The sequence below is a fragment of the Dunckerocampus dactyliophorus genome, chromosome 13 (genome assembly GCF_027744805.1).
Source record: "Dunckerocampus dactyliophorus isolate RoL2022-P2 chromosome 13, RoL_Ddac_1.1, whole genome shotgun sequence".
NCBI classification, from domain to species: domain Eukaryota; kingdom Metazoa; phylum Chordata; class Actinopteri; order Syngnathiformes; family Syngnathidae; genus Dunckerocampus; species Dunckerocampus dactyliophorus.
Genome location: NC_072831.1, coordinates 9,769,535 through 9,794,034, shown reverse-complemented (window position 1 = coordinate 9,794,034; position 24,500 = coordinate 9,769,535). Strand labels below are relative to the sequence as shown.

The following is a 24,500-nucleotide window of genomic DNA, read 5'->3' as shown; positions in this document are numbered from 1 at the left end:
AAACATTGTTTTTGTCTATTTAAGCGTAACACAAAAAATAACAAGTGCGCGCTTTCTTTCTGTGATTAGCATGCGTTTTTCTGCACACAATGTCGTTCACTTGGTTTGATGAACATACTCAGAACATGTAACAAGCTTAGTCTGATATGTAGCAAGAAGCTATCTTTGTAAATACTTGAGATGATAAATGAGACTTTAACATGTTAGCATGTTTGCTAGCATGTTGCATTTTTTGTGGTTATATTAGGTTCTTGCTCGTTTCCAAGTGCAGATCTAGACAAAGCAGAAAAACAAGGAGGTAAAAGGTTTTTGCTTTGTTTTTTCCCCAGGAGATGTACTCGCCCTTGGTATGATGTATAAAAAGCGAAATGGTTCCAACTCTTAGACATATACGATGTGTCCATGGCATCTAAGACACAGCAGAACGTGATGGTGTTTGATGAAGGCGGAGCGGCCAGTCCTGCAGCAGCTCCTGTGGCCAACCATCTGCACCGTCGCTTTGGTAGGGCAAGCCGACGCATTCTGGAGCAAGGTGAACAAGGCTCAGATGGAAGCCACAAAGAGACAGGAACAATAGGCCAAGCTGACGGGCAGCCAAGAGCATCCAGCCGGTCACCCATTGGACTGTCTGCCATGAAACCGCCTCAACGTGACTTCCTGGCACCTGACAGCACCTGCAGAGGCATTAGAGTGACTTTGGACAACAACAACATGTGGAATGAATTCTTCAGGTGTAAAACTGAAATGATTCTCACCCAACAAGGCAGCAGGATGTTTCCTTATTGTCGTTTTCGCATCTCGGGCTTGCAGCCATCAAAGAACTATGTGTTGATGTTGGACATTCAACCTCTAGACCAGAGTCATTACACATGGACTGGTACCAGCTGGCAGGTGGCCGGGAAGGCAGAAAGTCACATCACAAGTCCACCATTCACTCATCCAGAGTCGCCTTCAACAGGTCAACAGTGGATGCAGAATCCTGTTTCCTTTTACAAACTGAAGCTCACAAGCAACAGAGCTGACAAAGAGGGCAACGCCGTACTACACCCAATGCATCGCTACGTGCCGCGCCTACACGTGGTCCAAACGGAGAAAGCTGCTAAAGACATTAAGCTAAATGGGTCCAATGTTGCTACCTTCACTTTCCAACAGACAGAGTTCATGGCTGTCACTGCATACCAGAACTCTCAGTTTGCTCAGCTGAAAGTGGACTACAACCCATTTGCCAAAGGACTGAAGGAGGATGCCAATGGGTCACGGGGCCTGAAGCTGAAATCCAACAAGGAAGCACACCAAGATGGACAGGCAAAAACCGGTGAGCAGCAACCTTTGAAGAGAAACTTGAAATCTTTGCTTGCAAATCATAAAACTAGAAACTCCCTGGACCCAAAGCCTTCGGGGGAGGATTCAGTCCTAAAAGCCTCCTCTGGATCCGGAGCCACAGTTGTGAAGGACATTTCCTGGTAAGAGCTTCTTCACTCAGCATATGCATCTTCAGGTTTCTGTTTAATAAAGATACCAAATTGGAGAAATATGTGTTTCTATCAACATACGTTGTGTTTCTGCACTTGAATTATTTCATTGTTCTTTGTGTGCTTGAGTGTTGCTGGTTGTTGTAGTTTCTTGATGCCGAGTCCAACATCCAGAAGTGTTTTGGCATACATGTTGACTATGCTGATTGGCAGGCGTCAGATGTTGATTGATCAGTCAGGATGACCCATTCTTGGTCAGCTTTGTGAATTTTAAATAGAACAGGTGATACTTTTTAGCACTGGAGAACGGGAGAATTCAAGTCAATTTTATTTCTATAGTGCCAGTTCACAACAAAAGTTATTTCCAGACACTACACATGGAGCAGGTCTATACCACACTGCTCATACATTTAAGAGAACCAACTGAACTTCACATGAGGAAGCACTTGCTGATTGAGGCAAGGAAGAACTCGCTTTAGGGAAGAAGCCTTCAACAGAACCCACACACGGCCATCCGTCTTGACCGGTTGGCTTGAGATAGATAGATAGATGGATAGTAGATGGACAGATGATAGACATGGAGAAAAAACAGGGTAGAGGGATTTATCAACCAGAGTAGGGGAGAACAGTGGACACAACAGCTGTATCAACCACAGCTAAAGTCCCATAATGACAGCAACAACGGTAATGGTCCTCTTCCAGCACCACTGTCACCGGTCCCAACACCACTAATAACAAGAAGATAAATGTAAAGGTACAGTGGTGTTGGCCACACCTCCAGAAGCAGGGAGTAGCAACCACAGGGGAGCGAGACAAAGAGAAATGCGTTAGTAACACATTACATGGATGGGGATGACACAACAGCACATCTAACAAAAGCTGTATTCATAGAAAAAACCATGACATTATTATAATCAGATTTTGATATAGATGTAGGAACGCTAGATGGAGAAGAGGAAAGGGAAGCTTGGTGTGTCAAGGGTGATGCCCTGGCAGTCTAGAGCTATGGCAGCATAACGTAAGAGATGTCCAGGACATGCCTGAGTCAGTCCTGTTCATAAACTTTATCAAGAAGATGATGTCTGCCTAGCGGACAGAATTCGGAAGATGGTTCTACAAGAGAAGAGCCTGATGGCTGAAGGCGCTGCCTCCCACTCTACTTTTAAAAATTATAGTAAACACAAGTAAAGAAATGTAAACTGTGGCAGATTATGGACTAGGTGAATGAGGTACCAAGATCTCTTTAAGGTACAATGGTGCCTGTCCATGTAGTGCTTTATGCTGTATGTGGGGCAGAGGATTTTAAATTCAGTTCTGCATTTTAAAGTTAGCTAGTGCAGTGAACCTAGTATAGGGGAAATATGATCTCTCCGCCTGGCTTTGGTTAGCACTAGTGCAGCAGCATTTTGGACTATCTGGAGGGTCTTCACAGGGGCAACCTAGTAGCAGAGAGTTACACTGATCCAGCCTGGAGGTCACAGAAGCATGGACTGGTTGTACAGCATCAGCAAGTGGCAGGAAATTTCAATTTTTTAAAATATTTGACAAGTGAAAAAATTCTGTATTTGAGGCATTTCCCTTAGTGCCAATGATTTGCTCTAATCTCTGTATTAAAATGTGGAGATCAACTGTGTCAAAAGCTACACTAAGATCTAACAGGACCAGTACAGAAACAAGACCTTTGTCTGAAGCAACAAGGAGGTTGTTAGTAACTTTCACAAGTGTGGTTTCTGTGCTATGGTGCATTCCAAATCCAAATCCTCAGCTTGGCAACTGCTTTCCCTAGGATCTTCGGCAGGAAACAAAAGGTTGGATATTGCTCTATAATTACCTCAGACCAAGATCAAGGTTTGCTTTTTTTTTTTTTTTTTTTAAGAATTTTGTTTACACATGACTGTGCTACATAGCCCATTATTAAAGACATTGATCATGTTGAGTACAGCTGTGCTAACCAGTGCTAGAGCATCTTTAAGTACCTAGATGGGACCTAATAAACAAGTTGATGAGTTAGAGGAAAACATTGTCAAGGTCAGACTAGAAGACCTCATGGGACAAAAACTGTCAGCATCATTACCACTTAATCTAAAGGCACCGCACTTCAGGGAAGGTTGTGATGGATTTTGTCTCTTTGAAGTGGCAATTTCTTAGTCAAAAATGCCATAAAATCATCACTACTGAGAGTGATAGGAATGGATGGATCGATAGTCTTATTTCAATTTGTCAGCCTGGCAACTGAAGAGAAAGTTGAGCTTGTTTTTCTTGTTTTTTCAATTAAGGATCAGTGAAAGGTTACTCAGGCATTGCAAAGGGCATTTCTGTTGATTTTAAGACTCCCTTTTTAGGTTGAATGATTTTGTAACAAATGGGGAAATTCCCAATATTATGAAACAGACCAATTTGTTTCCTTGTGTCCCTGCTAGCTTGTTAAGAATGAATGAATCACAAGTCACCCTGTTGTTTCCTTCAGCAGCAAATCACAGCCAGAACAGAAGTTAATTGCTGAACTCATTCGGGAGGCGCATGTTTCCCTGAAAAGATGCACTCTGGAGTCGCCGGGTGCCTCACAAACACCTGAGCAAACCAACACTAAAACCACACCAGAGAAGGGCTGCAGCCAAGATGTTCCCAAAGATGATAAGACGTCTATCCAATCATGTGAGGAAATTTCACCACAAGAAAAGACTGACGGTCCAGACAGTGGATGCAGTCTTCATTTACTCAGCTGCTCTGACAAAGTGAGGACAGAAGTCGTTTCTGGACATAAATGTCAGTCCAAGGTTGGGCTAGAACACAGTGTTAAACGTCCAGCACTGCTTACTCTGCCAGCCTTGGCTCTGTTTCTGAAACAACATTCAACTAAGAAAAAAGTCAAGAGCAACCTAGAATCTCCTCCCAACCAAGCTCTTCCTGATGTCCAAACAGGAACAGATACAGCTTCTACAAATCAGCCGAGCACTACAAGTTGTAACCTTAAACCCAACAACCGGGATATGAGCCCAAGCAGAGCAGACCACATGACTACGAATGTTCCTGGAAAAGTGATTGAATCCATTCAACGGCCGTCCAGTCCCACTCTGTTATTTCACGACACCATGGCTTCTCCGGGACCAAAGGGCTCAAGAAATATTGATTGTGTTCGGGAAAGCGGTGCACCAGAGCCATTGGTGTTGGAGGAAAAAACAGTATTAGCCAATGATGAGCAGTCATTGAGTAACCACAGGATTTTTAGTTCAGCTCTTACTACCTCATCTTCATCTCCCATGTTGTCCCCCCTGTTTGACACACCATTAGCTTCTACACATGTTTCAAACACCCTGTCCTCAGAGTCCAAGTCTGTTGGATTCCTTCCTGACTCACCCTGCTCACCCTTTGGCTTTGAGCCTTTGTCCCCTGCGAGTTCTCCGGAGCCACTGCCTTCTCTACCGGTCTCTTTTGAATTAGACCTGGACTCTGTCACCTCTGAGCCTCCTGAGAGATTGCCAGCCAGGGATGATTCTTGCCCATCTGTCTTTAAATGGCACACGGTGTTACCGCCTACGGAACCCTACGTGGACTCTTCCTTCGCAGAGTTTCAGCCCACATCAACTCTTTCACTGGGGTCGTCTTTATTGCCTTCTGAAACTCCCAACGTTTCATCCCAGTCTCCATCAAACCCTCAATCCCAGACTTCCACTGACCTTCAGTCAAAGACTGTTGACGCACAGACTCTTATCCATTCCGATGCGCCAGCTGTAGATGCGCTTTCCTTTCAAGAGAATGAACAGCCCCTACCCTTCCCGGGAGAACTGTCACCCCTTGCCCTTCCGTTGACTCTGTCTCCAACATTCTCCTCTTTGGACGGGGATGGTTTGTCACCCACACCTTCAATTGCAGATCTTGTGCACTTTTTTTCCACTGATGATCATCTTGGAATGGGGATGGACTTTCCAAGCACTGATTCGCTGACACCTCCTTGCCCGCCTGATGCTTCAGGAGAAGTTAGTACAAACCGACATCCTCATCATGTTCCAATGGTCCCGTCCCCCAAAGATTCGAAGTGCAAAAAGAGGTCACGACGGCAAAAGCTCGCCAAGACTGATTTGGATCAGAAGATGGACGGCTCAGCCTACACAGCCATGCAGCCTAACCTGGAAGAAGTCGAGGAGCAACTCTTTATCTCCTTCACATCCAAGGTAGCAACTGCTTTCACACATCCATGTTAGATTGCGTGATGGTTTTGATTCTTTCTTTGACAGTGTCCATTATTTACCAACTTGGTGTCTCATACAGTCCACCCCTCACCCCACCCGATGCACTCAATCTAACACCCAATATTGCCTTAATTGCACCAGTAAGACTCATTATAGAATAAATGTACCTTTATTGGCAGAGTGAAAAGTTAACCACAAGGATGCTTAATGGACTTTCTGATGGCTTATAGATGTTATTAAAAACAAACAAAATATTTATACTGAATTATAATGGACTTACAGGGTTGTCACTAGACAGCCTTGATATTTGGTTTAGATAAATCTATGATGAAATTAGAAGTCATATTAGTACATCAAAGTGGACCCTGACTACCAGGGCCCCCAAACAATAGGTAATTAAAAAATTAAGGGGGGGTGGCGCAACATGATTTTTTAAATTAATGGGCCCAGGATTCCTGGCTGCACCCCTGCTATTGCCAATATGAGCTGAAAAAAAGGGACCATAAAATCACGTTAATTTGAACAAACACATATTTTACTTAGTTTTCAAGAGAACACTCTTAAACTTGAAACTTACAGAGGAGGAGTTGCCATCTTTGAAGAGACTTTTGATGTGTTGATGTGAGAGTCCATAGTCTGATGGAGCTCTGACAGGACTTCCAGTATCGGGGCTTCAAGTGAGAGAGCAGTCGGCGGAACTCTGTGTCTTCCCTGCTGAGAGGGACTGGTCATCTAGCCCAATGAATTGAATTATTTTTTGGGTTATTTGCTTAACCTTCTGTCACACACATATGGGCGAGTGTTGTCTGCGACACACCGTTAGCCACGAAAACTCGTCATACTCCAGTGGTTCTCAATTATTTTCTGTCATGCCCCAGCCGAGGGGCAGAAATGTTTTCGTGCCCCCCGATTTGAATTACTATTGAGAGACTGATAGTATCTGTTATTTGTCTGTGCTGTACAGATTGAACGTAAAACTGAAATCAGTGAAATGCAACAAAATGGAGAGCAGTGAAGCATAAAAGTGTATTCAAAGGTCAAATTGAATGCTGAGTACAACAAATTCGTACATGTTGGCAGTTCTGCACTAATATTGAAAGTGCTCCCTGCCTCTGCTTCTCTCCTGACAGTTCACTGCTCCCCCAAGGGGGGGCTCCGCCCCACTATTTGAGAAGCACTGCCATACTCCTTCAAGTGTTTGTTCTTCATATTCGATAATAAAGATTTTTAACGTGCTATCCCGGTGAGATATTTTTTGTGGCATGTGATGGAGGATGCAAACTTTGTCACTCTCACAAATGGCATATATGCTGTATATTCCACATGGCAGACGTGCTGGGTTTGCCGCCGCATGCCTGTGCAGGGTAAAGGAAAGGGGGAGGGGGACACTACCCAGAACATTACAGTAGGACACTACACTGCACACAGAGTTCTCTACAGGCTGCAATAGTATGAGCCACAGGTGATTGTTTTTTGTGATTGGCATATGCCGATCACATACTTTAACACAGAATTTGTCCGATACTGTTCGGTGGCTGATTGATTGGAGCATCCTGACTTTGGACTGTACCATTTAATTAACATCATAAAACATTTGTACAGACAACATATAGTAAAACACACTACACTTAACTGTCATACATGTTGGCAAAACATGTATGTAAGTTGAACATGAAAACACACCCTACAGAAATGTGCTCTTGATTTTTGAAAGCTGATTGTCAACAACGTTGAGTACTAATTCCAAACTCCCAAATATCCGCCTACACTTCAAGCAGAGCAGGTGCTCTTAAGGTCATGATTTGTAGATATTGGTCTTTTGGTGGAAAGTCATTCCTCTATTCCTGCAGTCAAATTGGCATGCTGACTAAGAAAAGAACATTTTACATTTCAGGAGGCCCTCAAACTTCACATAGCAGACTCTGAAGAGAAAGAAATGAGCAGGCGTCCTGTGGCGTCATCACAAGTTCAACTGCAGCAACTAACTGAAGAACACACAAATGGTAAACTGCTGAGATCTTACCAGACCCTGGAGAGCCTGCACCTTAATCTAGTCCATTGGTTCTCAACTGGTGGGCTGGGAGCCGTTTACAGTGGGTTGCAGGGTCTTTGCCAAAAAAATTGTGTAATGACCCGATGTCCCTGAACGCAACTTGCATCTGTGCTATTCGCTTGCTACACCGCCATGAAGTACATGCCATGTTTATGAGCGATTTGGTAAGCTTGAGCGGGAAGGGAAGCACATTGAGTGCGGACTTACAGTGCTGTCCGTCTGACACAGCTAGATATCTACTGGAGAAGAGCGCGGCATAAAGCGAAAGCTCACGTTGTGTTGCGTGGGGTAATTCCGCCTATAATGAAGACTACCACGTGTACAGTATGACGGTATGACGGCCCAGACAGAGGGGTGGTCTATAGAAGTAATGATACTTCTAACTTACCTAGTTTAGTCAGAGAAACTGAACTTGCTTGATTTTGAAGTTGTAGTTTCACTTCTCTTCCAGGTCATTGTGCAAATGCTCTGATGTATATCCATCCATTTTCTATACCGCTTCTCCTCAGGGTCGCGAGGTATGCTGGAGCCTATCCCAACTGACTTGGGGCGACAGGCGGGGTACACAAACGCAGGGCACATATAGACAACAACCATTCACACTCACATTCATACCTAAGGACAATTTAGAGTCGCCAGTTAACCTAACATGCATGTTTTTGGAATTTGGGAGGAAACCGGAGTACCCGGAGAAAACCCACGCACACACGGGGAGAACATGCACAGAAAATGCCCAACGGTGATTCGAACCCAGGGCTTCCCGATCTACAGACTGTGACTGTGTGGCCAACATGCTAACCACTAGACCACCGTGCGGCCGCTCTGATGCATAATAAACGGAAAACCTTTACACACACTCTTTTTTAAAAAACAATTTTTGCATTTGTGGATAAAGACGTATTGTTGCTGAACTGATCATGAAACTTGTTTGATGCTAGCACACCTTGTTATTTTTGCACTACCTCAAATTCAAGCTGTACTTTAAAGACTATTTATTAAAGGGACTGTTTGCAACTGACTCAAATGACACCACCGCATATAATGCTTGCAACAATTTAAAAATTTAGCATTCTTTAGGCAGCCCTGTAACTATTGCAAACAGTGTTTTTTGAATTTAAAATTTAAATACATGTAAAAAATTAAGACATTTGAGAAGTTTGTTAAAAGATTTCCACAATTTGGGTCGTTGCTGGTCTCTGAAGGGTGATGGCGGGTCCCGCAGCCAAACCAGTTGAGATCCACTGATCTAGTTTATATTGCTCAGGTTAGACCTTGATCCACGTGCAATATGATAGTTGTGACTCTTCTGGGTTTAACTTTTTTTACTCAGCTAGCAGGATTACACAGTAGCTTTCTGTTCAGACAATATACAAACCTGACTTGTTTTCCAGAAGAGACAATAGCTGCCTTTGAGAAAGTTCTTCTAAAAGACGTGAAGATGATGAAGCACCAGCAGATCATCCACCCGGTGCTACAGGAGGGTTGGTATCAAGGAATATTTAGTCTCTCACTTATAGCTAACACAAGGTTAGCAATGTCATCCTACCCCTGCATTATCAGTGCACAAGTCAAAGACATCTGCTTTAACATGAAGACGGATGAGAATACACACATAATTTTATATGTGTGTTGTTCAGTTGGACTGAAGATGAATCTGCTGGATCCAACTCTGTCGATCGACCTGCAGTACCTGGGTGTTCGTCTGCCCATCCCTCCGCCTGGAACTTCTCAGGAGCCCCTTAGCCAAGAGCTGCCGCCATTACAAAGTGAGTCACTGAATGTTTTTTTTTTATAGTGAACAATGTTTCATGCCAAAGGCCACACTACGCTTGTGACTGTGGTGTCGGTGTTGTTTGTATTTGAACCATGAGTTTGTGATGGAGCATTGCCGGTTCTGCAGGGAGGCCTGTGCCTTTGTAGACATGTACCAGGCCATCCCTGTGGCCTCCTCGTGCTGACCAAATAAAAGTCTTTATTTCAGTAAATACTTGGTCTGCATTTTGAAATAGATGCAGATAAATGTTGTAGTTGTGCAGTAAACATAGAGCACAACTACAACATGTAGGGCATGAGCGCCATCAATTGAAGAGAGTGTTGGACCGAAAAATACAGAGTGGTGAAGATAAAAAGAGTTGAGCTGGTTTGTTTTATTGAGCAATAAAGGGAAGTATTCCTTGAGGTCTTTAGAAGATGCTGTAACCCTTCATGTAAGGTCAGCCTCTTTCGAATGCAGTTTCTCCTCACTGAAACTGATAAAAAAAAAAAAAAACAACAAAAAACCTCCCTGTGATCCACCACTACTGATGAGAGACTCAGTGACACATTGAAAGTATTTTGGCTGGCTATTACTATGACAGTCGACCATGCTAAGAGAATTAAATGTATTGTGGTTACAATGTGCTTTCCCCCAGGTGCTTCCACATCATTTGTGTCAAGAACTGGGAAAACTACAGATTTGACCCAGATTAAAGGTTGGAGAGAAAAATTTACTCCATCTGAAGTGGTTTCTCCACCCTCCAAGGCCGAAGGTCACTGCACAGTCACATGACCCACTTTAAAGTGTGACATTTATAGCATCCGTGTTGTGTTGTGGGGAGTGTGTGTAAGGCTATCAGCCTTATTGGCAAGTTCGAGTGTTTCATTTTGAAGTGTAGCGTTTGGTCTTGCAGTGTGCACCGCCTCGGAGCAGAGCAAGAAGAACTTGTCTGCTTTCTGCAGCGACATGTTGGATCAGTACCTGGAGAGTGAGGCCAAGCTGATCGACGAGCGTGCCACTAGTTTCTCTCAGCCGTCTGTAGAGCTGCCGCCACTCTACGAGCTGCCTGCCAGCAGCAACAGCTACGTGCGCCCCCTCAACAGTGTTCTCAAGAAGCCGACCTCTGATCTCATCTCTGGATTCATCCCGCCCTCCAAGAGAACCAGAGTCCCCATCAGAGAGCATAAAGCCAATAGGAAAGGTGACAGGAAGCAGAAGAGTTACAAACCTGAAGCTGATCATGTTTCGCCCCAATCTCAACCAGCAGTTCCAACCTCGGCAGCCACCCAGTCACATCACATGGAGCACCTCACAGAATTGCCCAGAGAACCTCCAAAACCAGATAAAGCACCCCCCAGTGTCCAATCGTTGTTAGCCAAGCGGACAGAGCTGTTCCTAGCTCCCCCTCAACGTCCTGCTCTCAATAGGAGAAAAGAAAAAATCAAATCTAAAACCTCCTCTAAGGTTCTCAGCCCGCCCTGGCGAAAGGCAGGTTTTCCCCCTCTGGAGTCTGACTCCGAAGTGGATGGTGGAAACCCTCCTGGTGCCTCTGGACCGTCTGTGACCCAAGGCCTGCTCAGACAGAAAGACTTGGAGGATGGCGTTATATGGGGCGGTCGACCTCGCACTTTCATCACAGAAGAAAGAGCAACCATTGCTCTGACGTCCCTCTTCACCTTGATGGTAGGCTGTCCATCTTTCTGTCGGTCTCATGTATTCGGATTCAGATTTTTTGGTACAGAGCCCAAGGCACACCAGTGAGGTGCATCGATTGTGAATTATGAAATAGGAATGCTCACTAACACAAATTTATTCAGATTTGTCAACAATATTTGAAATATGCCTTGTGTATATAGAAAAAGTTGTATATGTGACTTCAGTTAATGAAAGATGGGAGCGAAAACAAGTGTTGCTTTTGTATTTTTGTTGAGTATATACAGTACATATCTGTAAGTGTGTGTGTGTGTGTGTATTATAAATATAGACATTATTTCATTACACAAATTTATATAATAGAAACATTCCATAATAATCCACAAAGTCAGACATGTCATTTCATGAATGTGATCACTACTACTCAGGCGAGACAGAGAGCATATGATAAATTGGTCAAATTTGTCAAAGTCCCATTCATGTATTTATTGTACGTGCTGTACCGGATGTACTAGAGCACCCTGATAGAGCACACAGAGGCTGATGCTCTTTTTATGTTTTATTAACGCCAACAGTAGTGCTCAGTTCTAACAGGGTGTGCAACTCAGCTTGCACGTGTCTCTTCCACACTCAGACCACCAATTAATTGGCGCAATCAAAGCACACACACACACACACTGTGCACAATGATGAGGGACAAACATCTGCTTCCATGCAGGGATTCGTGTGCGACAACCCCACTGCTCCAATCCAGCTGCCCCGCAGGCCCGCCGCCCCCTGCCTCAACGACTTCTGCCGGCTGGGCTGCGTCTGCTCTAGCTTGGCCTACACGTCCCGCATCAGCCATTGTGGACGGCCACAATGCATGCTGGGATGCAGCTGCCTCAAGCAGAAGGTGGTCCTGCTCAAGAACCTGGACGGCTCAGATTCAAGCCCCTCCCATCACGGCACCGGCAAGAAGAAGAAAAGGAAAAGGATGAAGATGGCCTACAGTAAGTCCAGCTCTGTATTCTTCCGTGTTCTTCCTTGGTGTTCCTACTGTTTGCGTCCACTTACAGTTCTGAAGGAGGCTGACAGCGTCTCTCAGCCTGCCGATCGGGTGCGGACTCTCTGGAAGAGGGACAGTAGTGGCTTGGACCCGGAGCCCATCCACTCGCCAGAACCTGCCTTGCGGTCCTCCTGCACCGTCTCCTCTAGGATATCTTCAAAAGTGCAAACAAGTTTCCATCTCCATCTTACTGTAGCTCAAATGTGACCTTGAAATTTGTGAACTTGCTTTTCTTGCATCTTCATAAGGTGAGCGAGGACTCTGCCAGCTGTGCGCGAGTGAGAAGATTTGCAGGAAAGGTCGGAGCAATACAGCAGGTCAGTCATGAGTCACCTGTGTCCATCTGTCCAACCTCTCCTGACTCTTTCATGATCTTCCTCCAGGAGGTGCTCGAGGTCCCTCCACCCAAACCTCGCAGGAGAAAATTCCTAGGAAGAAAAAACAAAGTGCATTCAGGTGTGTGTGTTTTTTGTTTTTTTTGTCACTGGTCCAAAGTGTCATTATGGATCATGAGTCTCAATCTTCTTCCTCCCACCCTAAGGAGCTCCACAAGCTCAGCTGGTGGCATCCAGTCCACCTCAGAACCTTTCAACGCACCCAAAGCCATCGAGACGCCTGACTGTCCTCACAGAGTGTCGCTGGAAATTGAACGGTGACCGTGATTATGTGCTCAAGAAGCTGTGTGAAACCATGGCCCAGGACCGCCTTGATAAGCCCTTCTGGGCCAGGAAGTACCACATCAATCCCATCAGTCAAACAGTGGAGGAGACCGGCACTGGACGCTGCATCCACTACAAAGTCCTCATCAGCAGACGTGACAAACTTCAGCAGGTTGGCATGAACCCCACATGAAGTCAAATAAACTAAACTGAAAATATAAACTACAAACTATATAATTTTGGCCTATGATAGCTATTTCGATTATATTGCAATAATGCATGTTGATGACAATTTGTTCGTGTCCCACAAAAAATGAAAAATTTGCTGTCTATAAAATAATTCGACACACAACCATTAAGGTCTAAATGTTGGCAACAAAAGTGAGTACACCACTATGTTTAAATGTGAAAATTGGGCCCATTTAGTAGGGGTGTCACGAGACGAGATGATGCACGAGAGTGGGTCTACAGGAAGGAGACAAGATTTTAACATTACTTTTAAAAAAAAGTACAATGAAAAAATATTAAAAAACATATGACAATATACACACACTGTGTGTATGCTACCGGCACCGCCTCCACCCACCAAGACAGAGACTGTATGACTGACAAAAGGGCACTCCGTTCATGCCGTTGTTCAATAGCATGCCAAGGTGCTGAACCAATGCAGAGTGAACACTTCCTGCCTGTTGGAGGCGGTAGACGAGGAAAACAGACACGAATGCATTGAGGCGGGCGAAATTATCAAGTTCATTTTCATTTATTGTGTGATTAATATACAGTATTTATTATCGTCCCAGGCCTAGTGCCCACGAGACAAGTTTTTTTCTGAAAGCGAAATCAGGTTTTAGCGGCTATCCACACAGAAACGTTCTCAGGTAAAAATGGCAAAGTATTTTATCGTTTCAGCCTTTCATCCACATGGAAACGGTGTTCTGGGTGACCTGAAAAAAAAAAAAAATATATATATATATATATATATATATTTTTTTTTTTTACGGCTTCCAGAGTGGGGAAAATCTGAAAGGGCTGGCTTGTCATTTCTGTGTCGACAAGCAAACCGCTTCGTTCTGAAAACGATGACTTCACTGACCCGTTGCCATCACGTGACCAGAAGTGAGCTTTAATGAGAAACCAACATAATACACCAAGTCCCCTACTAACGAACATCCGACGTACGAACATTCGGAGATACGAACACAAGCCGACTGGTCTACTTTTTCATGTGTTTTGCCTTATAAGTCCATATTTATACTGCTACATGCTTGACCGGCAGAGGGCACTGTGACACTGCTAATGGGACCAACAGATGGAAAACGAGGAAGAGGAGAGAGGAAGGCTAAGAGTTTCATGATACAACCCAGACAGAGCGTGTGATTAAAGTTTATGAATAGTTAACAGGCCTGCTTAGTTCTACACCACCCACAGAACACTACCTCTTTTAGAAGAGTCTAACGACGACGATTTGTCCTTTTTTTCCAATAACTCCTTGAAAAAATGACAAGCCAGCATTTTCAGATTTTCCCCACTCTGGAAGCCGTAAAAAAAAAAATATATATATATATATATATATATATATATATATATATATATATATATATATATATATATGTGTATATATATATATATTTCAGGTCACCCAGAACACCGTTTCCATGTGGATGAAAGGCTGAAACGATAAAATACTTTGCCATTTTTACCTGAGAACGTTTCTGTGTGGATAGCCGCTAAAACCTGATTTCGCTTTCAGAAAAAAAACTTGTCTCGTGGGCACTGGAAGTTCAACATGGCACTTCACGGCAAAGAACTCTTTGAGGCTGTTCTCAGCCAGTGGTTCCCAACTTTTCACTGTCACGTACCCTTTCAGACATTTGAACTGAAGTCATGTAGCACACAGCAAAACATCTTAGTTTGATTTATTTAATTATTGTTTAATTATCTAATTGACTTTTTGGAAAAGGAAATCTACAGAAGAGCATATGGTTCTTAATTTTCCCTCCATGAATGTACACACATGCACCAGGACATGTGCCTGGCCTGTGTAAAATTTTCTGGCTCGCATGTGCTGTAGTAGCTGTTTTAAACATCCTCCGTCATGTCATTAGTGCACCAAGAAACAGTGTTTGATGAAGGCATGATCTGTGTAGTTTTTCTGGATTTAATCGTTGCTCAAAAAAAATCCCGTCTTATTTTTGAACTGCACATACACTACCGGTCAAAGTTTTAGAATACCCCAATTTTTTTTTGTTCAAGCCCAATGAATAGCTTGAAATGGTACAAAGGTAAGTGGTGAAGTACCAGAGGTTAACAAAAGTTAAGGTTACCCAAAACTGAAAAACGTGTTTTTCAGAATTATACAAAAAGGCCTGTTTCAGGGATGACAAATTGGGTCAGCAATTTAAAGCAGTTCTGCAGAAATGGAAGTGGATCAAGCCTTGGCAGTTGGTGCAACTAATTCCTATAGGTGTTCCAAATTCTGGAGTACCTACTACATCCACTGTCTGCATAAAAACAGTGTTCAGAACAGGGTACGACACCCTCGTGAACATCAGTTGAACAGCATTGTACTGGAGAAAGTAATTTGTTGCTCCAAAAATGGCAAGAAAAAAGGGAATTAACAATGGGAGAGAGACAGACAACATCTTAACACTTTAAATGTAGGTTTTTCCTCCAGAGAAATTGGAGTGTTCTAAGACTTCTGACTGGGAGTATACACTAAACAAAAACAAAGAGTCTCAGAGGGGTGAGATGCCTACTGGAATTTAGTAGTTTAGAGCAGCCAAACGTATAGATGGGGGTGTCCAAGTTAATGAACACGGCAGGTTTGTTTTCTGTTTGGTGGATTTATTGATAAAAAGTGGTGACAAGCTGTGGTGAACTGTGATCTTTATGCTCTTTTGCAGTTTTGCTGTGGTCTGCAGCAACATGGCAATCAGTTATACAATGACACTATTGTTACACATAAACATAGTAATTATACATAATTATGACGACAAAAGCACAAAGTACAGAATCAATGAAGACATGAGCTGAAAGACGCACGCATGGGGGACCATTCGACGCACACTGCATCCAATTGGTCTGCATGGCTGTCAACTCAGAAGGAAGCCTCTTCTAAAGATCATGCACAAGAAAGCTTGCAAACAGTTTGCTGAAGACAATCAGACTAAGGGCATTAATTAGTGCAGGGGTCAGCAACCCCGCGGCTCCACAGTCACATGTGGCTCTTTAACCTTTTTGTTGTAGCTCCCTTCGCAGAGCTCAAGTATTTTTTTAACATCTGAAAGGGGAAAATGCACATTTTTGAAAATAATTAAAACATATCCGACTATTTGTAAGTTCGTGAATGCATCCTGACTGAGTTCTGACTGGTGATTGGATGATTAAGGGAAGGGGAGGCGAAGCCGGTGTGTGCCTGCTTGTGTGTGGTGGGCTACTGACGAGACATCTGTTTTCCCCAGCGGTAAGATAGTCCTGAAAATGGTTTCATTCTGCATAGACAGAATCCTTTTGTCTTCTTTGCCGACGAAGCTGGCTTACCTGTATGCTTTATGTATAAAAAAATTAACAAACAACAAAAAATGTTTTCAAACATTTTCAAAACAAGCACAATTTTTTGAAAAGTATTAAGTTTATAAGCTGTGCTATGTTTTGCAGCTCCAGACTATTTTTCTTTAAAGGAAGAGAGGGCAAACTGACTCTTTTGATTGTAAAGGTTGCCGACCCCTAGGATGAGGGCAGGGAAGGCAAGGCAAAGCATTGTGCCGTGAGAGAGATGGCTGTGGATGTCGCTGTGGCATGGTTGTACGTTTCAATAAAGAGACCTTGTCATTATTAAGTTGTAAGACAGTATTTTATATCCACATGAAAACATCACAGCCCGGGAGATTTTTATCCAGAAGAGTTTGCAACTCTGTCGCATACTTCAGCAGCCAAATGAGGGCACATTGTAACCTGTAACCTGTTTGGAAATGGTTCTGTAATCTGTTGTAGTTTTGAGTGTAGGCCAAATAATATATGGTGATATACTGTATATTTTTGCAAGAGGCTGCAATGTATATCACAATAAGGATTTTAGGCCATATCGCCCATCGCTAGTCTCACATGATGACACACTCTTACCGCCTCAGGATGACTACACTGCACTGGTGGAGGAGGAAGTGGAACCTGTAAAGGATGGGCAGAGACAAGCGGTAGAGGAGGCGGAGTCAGTGGATGACTGGCAGAGAGAAGTGGAAGAGGAGACGGAGCCTGTGGAGGAGTGGCAGAGGGAGGTCATGGAGGAGGACTTGGTGGAAGATTGGCAGCGCGAACTTAATGAAAGCGATCTGGATGAGCAGCAGGTACATGATGGGAGTGAGTGCTTGAATATGGAGAAGAGGAAGCACAGTGTCCGTATGGCTCTACCTTTCCTGACGGGAATCTCCCCTGCCGGCTTCCTGTCAGCCAGCAAACAGACGCCAGACGGCTACGATCCTATCCAGGTGAGCCCACTTGATCTAGCTTTCCAACTAATCAATAAGCAGAGTGATCAAGTGTTGCATGCGCCCAGGTCAACGGAAAGTTGTATCCACTGGCCAAGATCCAGTTGGGGGAGATGGGGGCGCTCCACCCTGCCAACCGCCTGGCAGCTTATCTGACGGGTCGTGTGCTGGGCAACAAAAAGCCGCAAGCCCTGACCTCTTTAGCTGAGCCCCCTCAGTCCTCATCTGTGCTCCCTCCTGTCACCGTGACAACCTCCAATTCCGTTCCCACCACGTATATCACCATCCCACCCCCACCGGTTGGAGCCTCTGGCCTTCCAGCGCCTCCTGCAGGTGAATATACCTCCCCACTTAAACGGAGCCTTGATGACATCAGTCTTTTGATGACGTGTGTGTGTGTGTGTGTGTGTGTGTGTGTGTGTGTGTGTGTGTGTGTATTGCAGTGGTGCCCACAGTAGCCATCAAGACTGTGGTGTCAACGAACCACATCATGAAGGCTACCATGAACTCTGTGAGATCCAATCAACAGTCAGCCCTCACCCCAGGTAACACAGCAGATTTCAGACATAATTTTTTGCCCTTTGCTCGTGATGACTAGCAACCTCCTTTTCAGGGTTGGCACCCCCTACCAATTCTCAACGGTTAATGGTTCCACCACCTCGCACCCCCATCAGGCTTCCTGTCTTACCTTGTCCTCAGCCCCCCCTCTCCTCTTCAGTCAGGATGGTTTTACGCCAAGTTCACACCCCAACAGGTATACGATACTACCGCAAACCGGATGGAAAACTAGTCCAGCTGATCCCAGTGAGTCAGCTGAGAGCCCCCAGCACCGCTGTCAAGACTGGTGAGTATGCATGGCACCACACAGGGGAGGGGCTATAGTCACGTTTTAGCCTGCTGCTGGGGGTCAATGATGATTGCTTTCTCTATCTTTCTGTGTGTTTTCTCGCTCCATGGGAAGTTCACATGACATTTCTGTTTCCTGGCTGTGTCTTCAGGTTCGGCAACATCTGTACTCATGGATTCTTCTAATTATCTTACGGCGAGTAGTGCAACTACCCGTCCAACGGCATCTAGCTCCACCTACAACATGTCTGGCCTCAAGTCTTTCACTGTGACCAAGGGTTCCGGATCCCTGAGCAAAAATGGAATGTACACCTTAAAAATTCTTCCCATTAGGTCCACAACAGATCCTGTCCCGCTCAACTCCCAGAACGTTCCGGCCCCGCCCACAAAGCTGACCACGACCAACCCGCTCGTGTCGGCAGTCCACAGTGTGAAGCCAGGGATAAAAGCTGGGACTGTCACGGGTGATTGTGAAGACGAAACCACGGTAACTACTCTGAGATCAGAGGTCACACCTTCACCCACCCTAATTCACCCCGCATCTGAGCCCGCTCGGGACTTGGTTGACCTGGATATCATCTGCGTGGACGATCATGTGGATGCTGGGAAGGACCTGGGAGCCAAGCGCATAATCCAAGAAGTCAATCTGCTGGATTCATCAAGCAGCGAGACGGAAAACTCGTCTGACTTCACAGATGACTCAAGTGATGATGTTGATATGGACATCACTAGTGGGTCATCTCAGGTCAAAAGCGTCAATTCGTGTAAGGTGAGGTGCCTCACTTCCTGTCAGTCATGTACGTAGCATTTCCACTGTTGCTTCAGCTCATGCAAGAAGGAATCCCCTGTTCCAACTCATCTTAAGTCGCTTTCTGTCAGGTGGTCATGGAGAGAATGCGGCGTCATAGGATATCACAGTTGGTTGATGCATTGAAGTGTGAGGTCCAACTCGATGCCAACTCGTCGACCCTTGCCACTTTGAATACGGTATGTTGTTGATGCTTTGGCGCCGTTGCCGGTTTGAGAACAGTTGGCGACTTTGTTTCAGGCGATCCAGGTGATCGAGCAACTCAGGACCAGCGAAAAGCGCCTGAAGAGAAAGAAGATGGTTCTGGCCAAGAGAAGGGACCGCTTGTTTGCCGTCATCGTCCCCTCCGCGGGTAGGAAGTGCTTTCTACTTCCTCTGTTGCACAGTGACCTCCTTTGTGATGTCATATGTGTCCGTAGCCACAGGTCCCAGCCGCCATGATGTCTCACCTGAGACGCAGGCAGGAAGTCCAGGCACAGTGGAAGCTGATGGGCTGAGATTGGCAACGCCGGGCAAGAAATTTCATGAGGTCACCAAAAAGAAACGATGTGTGCCCAAAAACAATGTGTAAGAAGTGATTTCCTAGCAGGAAGCTAACACGTAGCAGTGACTGGATTCAAACATTTTGGTGTGTGACATCCAACAGCATTGCTTTCAAGTCAGGGGGCGACACCATTGAAGAGCTCAATGAGTGTCAACAGCACCACCTGCAAACTCAGGTATAAAGCACCTTGAAGTCACATAACAGTGCCTTCTGCTGCCTCACTGACTTTGGCCTCACGTTTGGCCTCATGTTTCAGACTTGTCAAGAGCTCAATTCCAGAGTGAAGACTCCTCAGGTCTGCGAGGACCTGCAGCGATGTACCAGAACCAACAGCCATCAGTCAGGTGACAGGATGTGACTAATCAGAGATGGCTATAGTCATCCCTTTCTGCATTGAAAGGCGGTGAACAAAAACGTATTTAAAAGTGTTGTAAAAAGTCAATTATTCACAGCAAAGAAGCTTTGACTTCAGACTGCAAGCATACGTGTCCAGAAAAGGGTGCACTAACGGTCACGTTTGTGCACTATTGCACAAACTATTGTCCAGGCAATGAAGATGACAAGGATGTGTCCTGCAGTCAGAAACTTTGCAATGAACAAGCTCCTCCCACTCCTGCTCTTAACGCCCCTTCACCTGACCAGAGAGCTTCCCATCAGCTAGAGGTGAGCACTCCAAGAGACCAGGTGGTCACACCCACTTCCTCCAACAACGAACAAGTGGTGAAGAACCGGCTCAAGACCACACCCAACATCTTATGTCGCCGGAAGAACCTCTCCTTGCCTGGTAAGACCCATATGATCCGTTTGTGTCCATCTCAGCAGAAACAACAGCACTCATCCACGTCCCCAGGTCAGGACATCATACCAGCTGACACTCTGACGGTGGTGGCCACAGCATTGCCAGGGCAATCAGTCCTAACTCTGAGCCCACTGATGGCAGGACAGCTAGCGTCTTCTTCCATAGCAGGTACACTTAAAGCACTTTTATTGTCAGTTCCTAACTTAGCTTCAAAACTTAAAGGTGCTGCCTGTCATGGTTGGGTACTGCAATTAGAGCACTCGTGTTCTAACGTACTATATCCCACCTTTTCCTGCTCAGCCATGACTACTAGTTGCCGATGGCTTCTCTGTGACTGTGTGTATGTACTGTATGTGCACAAGCCGTGAGCGAGTGACAGCCATTGACGCAACTCTCCTTGTCGGGCCGAACGACAAATCTAATTCAGTTGAACTCGTAACTGTTAAGAATATAGACATTTTTTGTACAATCTGTTCATGAAACCTCTATTAAAAACATACGGTGCCCACCAGAAGTATTGGAGTGAGGTGATTTCCTTTTTATCTGGGTTTGACGTAAAAAAAACATTTCAACATCCATGCATCCTTTTTCTATGCCGCTTATCCTCATTAGGGTCGCAGGGGTATGCTGGAGCCTATCCCAGCTGACTTCGGGCGAAAGACGGGGTACACCCTGGACTGGTCGCCAGCCAATCGCAGGGCACATATAAACAAACAATCAACATTTCAGCTTTTATTTCCAGATATTTACATCTGGATCAGATGCACAGCTTAGGAGATAGCACCTTTTTGTTTGAACCCACCCATTTTTCACGTGAGTGAAGTATTGGAACATGTAACTGACAGGTGTGTTTTTTTCCTACTACATTCAGTCCATAAAATGTTTGTCTCAGAATTTTTTAGGCTGATCTCTGTACTTTTTGGCAAATTCCAGCCTGGCGTTCCTATTCTTCTTGCTAATGAGTGGTTTGCATCTTCTGGTGAAGCCACTGTACTTTTGTTCATTAAGTCTTCTGTGAACAGAAGATAGTGATACTTTGACTCCTGCCTTCTGCAAGTTGTTGCTGATGTCACTAACAATTGTTGTAGTCTTTTTTTATTTATTTATTTTTTATTTTTTTACAGCTTCATAATCTTCTTGTCACCAACTACCTGTTCTTTCTTCTTCAGGAAATTCCAAATGGTTGTCGTGGCTATGATCAATGTTTGTGCAGTGGCTCTAATTTTCCATCTTATCTCAGATTCACAATTGCTTGTTTATTGTTGATTGTGATAAGCAATGTAGTAGGACACACTTGGGCAACAAAACAAACCTGTCAGTCACATGTTCCAATACTTTTGCTCACATGAAAAGTGGGTGGGTTCAAACAAAAGGTGCTATCTTCTAAGCCAGGGGTGCGAGCTACCTGTAGATTGCGAAGGTAGTTTGGGTCGATTGCATAAACGTCACCTTGTAGATGTCATCTGACATCAGTCAGCTGACATTAAGCTTCCCTCATGATTTGCTCTTGCTCCCCCGTGAAAATGGTGAACAGATATCTCAAACTACACACAGAGATGCAGCTTTCATTTTTCGATTATAGATAAACTGAGTGGTAAGATGCCTATATCTATAACAAAATTAATCCTTTTACTTGTAGCGGCTAGTTAAGTAGGAAAAAAAGTGACTTGTTTGAGGGCTTTGCTTGCGTCATGAACTCCATTATAGAAATGCGTGTTTTTCTACTCTCATTTCATGATGAATTGGAAAATGTGCCCGTGGCTGAAAGGTTTTTAATATGTTGCCTTGACTTCGACAGCATTGCCTTTTGCATAATCGTTTTCATTTCTTCTATATTGGGAATGTTTAACAGCAAATGCTAACAGGACGTAACACATAAGGTGTGTGTCCTAGAACTCTACGTAGCTATTTTGACTGACATATTACTTACTATGTACACAACTATTGCGGAATTATTATTGCCATATTGAATTGAATTGTGAATTATTTGTCAATGATGTAAACTACTTTGATTACCCTTTAAACTTGGAAACTGTGAATGTGAAATATTAATCATTAATATTCAGTATAGTAGTTTAAAAGTTTACCAGTTAGATTTTATATATATGTTACACTGTATGTTCAATAGTAAGAGATAGGTCATGTCTACTTATAACTGGCATGTATTAGCATATTAACTAGCTTATATATAGCATGCTGAAAATATGTGTGCACCCCGATGCACTCCTGATCAAAATCTTAAGACCAGTTGAAAAATTGCTAGAATTTGCATTTTGCACATTTGGATCATAATGAGGTTTTAAGTAGAGCTACAATATGCAAAAACAAGAACGGGAAGTGAGACAAAAAACATCTGGAGATTGTAATTTAAAAAAAAAAAAAAACTGAAATAGGTTGTTTATCACCTGATCAAAAGTTTAAGACCACAGGCTATAAAAGCCAAAATCTGCTCAAAATTTTCATTTTCTGTCAGGCATTCACACTGGCATGCCCTCCTGATGGCTAAAGCTAAGAAGCTTTCTCTTTATGAACGTGGTTGGATTGTCGAGCTGCATAAGCAAGGCCCCTCGCAGCGTGCCATTGCTGCTGAGGTTGGGAGCAGTAAGACAATCATTCTAAGTTTTTTTTTGAAAGATCCTGAGCATTATGGAAGAAAAAAGTCAAGTGGTAGACCCAAAAAAATCACACCTGCGCTGAGCCGTAGGATCTAATTGGCTGTCCAAGACACAGGGCGGTCTTCGACCCAAATTAAGGTGTATACATGTGCTATGTAACATAAATACTCATTTATAAAAAAATTAATATACTTTGCATATTTATAATAGAAGGTAGATCTTTGGGACTTGGTCATTTTAAAGGTAGCTCGCAGGCTGAAAAAGTGTGAGCACCCCTGTTCCAAGCTGTGCATCTGATCCAGATGTAAATAAATACATGGAAATAAAAGATGCAATATTGCTCTCGTCTCACATTCATCTTTTGAGGTCAAACTCGCACGGTTTTCAGTCTCCAGCAAAAATAAAGGAACTGACTTCACCAGTCCAATACTTTTGGAGGGCACTATATGCCAGTCAGTGCGGTGGTCTTACATTTTTTTGGATGGAAAAAGTGTCATTTGGAGCCAAGAAGGGATAGCACCTTAAACCAGGTGCCTTATCATAGGCAATCAAAGACAAACTTTTTTTTTTAACGCTGTTTTAACTTCTGGTTTTGTAGGCGCTGCCCCAATCAACCTCAACCTTCCCAGTGCGACCAATCAGCACATGTACCTGGCCGCCATGCCCCTCCCACCAACCAGTAAGATCAGCTAACTGTAACTAATCTAGCAGGTAGCCAGCTCATGGACTGACTTGTCCACCATTAATCTTGTAGCTGACTAGCTAGCTGCTAGTGTGTTACACACAAGTAGATAAAAGCTTGTTAGTGTTCAAAAGTCAGACTAAAGTTTGTCGTCTCCAGCTGCCAACTTGAACAACCTCTTCCACTTGGCTCCTCCCACAAACACACTGCAACCGCACACGACCGAGTGTCCACCTCCTGGTCCCGTGACCCTGTTCCTCGGCTCTGCCGGATCCGACCCAACTTCAGCCTGCAAGCAAAAAGTGGAGAGGGATGGAGATGGTCTCAAGCCACTCGTCGAAGAGATCACCTCACTTGAGAGTGCGGCTATGATGGACAAAGTGTCAAAGGTTGCATACGAGAAAGTTTCCGACGAGAGCTGTAAAGGAGCCGTGCTGACTCCTCCTCCGCTGCTGCACATGAAGGTGGGTGGGGCAAAGACGCCGTGCCCTCCTAAGACAGAGACTTCATTAGAGGCACGGGACGAAACGTCGTGGCGGCCAATGCCCAGGTTGGTTCCTTTGGGCATAAGAGGAAACCCGCCCAACTGATGACATATCAGTGATCACTCTTCAGCTCACACCAAGTCAGGTGAACTCTGTTGACCTTGTTAGTTTATTCCAAAGTTTTATTTTTTTACATTGTAAATGGTGACACTTATTTAAATAAAGTTTGACCTGTGCTTTTTAAAATACATGCAATTGTTTTTTTCTGTTAAAAGAAAAGGTGTGATCACAGGTTGACAACAAAATACTCTGATCGAACCAATTTTTCCCATAAGACATAATGTAAAGCCAAAAATGTTAACACAAAACATGTTTTTATATTTTTAAAATTAAAGGATAATTACAA

General features: G+C 44.1%; 1 protein-coding gene across 6 annotated transcripts in view; it reads left to right on the top strand.

Moving 5' to 3' along the window:
* The window catches only part of mgaa (MAX dimerization protein MGA a), a 26,625-nt gene extending 2,125 nt beyond the window's left edge, over positions 1-24,500 (top strand). For 3 of the 6 annotated variants that reach the window (XM_054795655.1, XM_054795654.1, XM_054795653.1), the window contains exons 2-27: positions 330-1,463; positions 3,940-5,644; positions 7,557-7,665; positions 9,107-9,196; positions 9,353-9,481; positions 10,127-10,243; positions 10,385-11,154; positions 11,843-12,116; positions 12,183-12,334; positions 12,421-12,489; positions 12,556-12,628; positions 12,714-13,003; positions 16,962-17,315; positions 17,384-17,648; positions 17,759-17,860; positions 17,929-18,159; positions 18,314-18,930; positions 19,041-19,148; positions 19,210-19,321; positions 19,389-19,536; positions 19,616-19,688; positions 19,770-19,857; positions 20,061-20,297; positions 20,364-20,480; positions 23,526-23,606; positions 23,769-24,498. In XM_054795655.1, coding sequence (XP_054651630.1) covers positions 403-1,463; positions 3,940-5,644; positions 7,557-7,665; positions 9,107-9,196; positions 9,353-9,481; positions 10,127-10,243; positions 10,385-11,154; positions 11,843-12,116; positions 12,183-12,334; positions 12,421-12,489; positions 12,556-12,628; positions 12,714-13,003; positions 16,962-17,315; positions 17,384-17,648; positions 17,759-17,860; positions 17,929-18,159; positions 18,314-18,930; positions 19,041-19,148; positions 19,210-19,321; positions 19,389-19,536; positions 19,616-19,688; positions 19,770-19,857; positions 20,061-20,297; positions 20,364-20,480; positions 23,526-23,606; positions 23,769-24,199 — 7,803 coding nt within the window. In that variant the 5' untranslated portion in view covers positions 330-402 and the 3' untranslated portion in view covers positions 24,200-24,498. Of the gene's footprint in view, positions 1-329; positions 1,464-3,939; positions 5,645-7,556; positions 7,666-9,106; positions 9,197-9,352; positions 9,482-10,126; positions 10,244-10,384; positions 11,155-11,842; positions 12,117-12,182; positions 12,335-12,420; positions 12,490-12,555; positions 12,629-12,713; positions 13,004-16,961; positions 17,316-17,383; positions 17,649-17,758; positions 17,861-17,928; positions 18,160-18,313; positions 18,931-19,040; positions 19,149-19,209; positions 19,322-19,388; positions 19,537-19,615; positions 19,689-19,769; positions 19,858-20,060; positions 20,298-20,332; positions 20,481-23,525; positions 23,607-23,768 lie in introns of all 6 variants that reach the window. The other 3 variants (XM_054795658.1, XM_054795657.1, XM_054795656.1) reach the window with 3 other exon arrangements.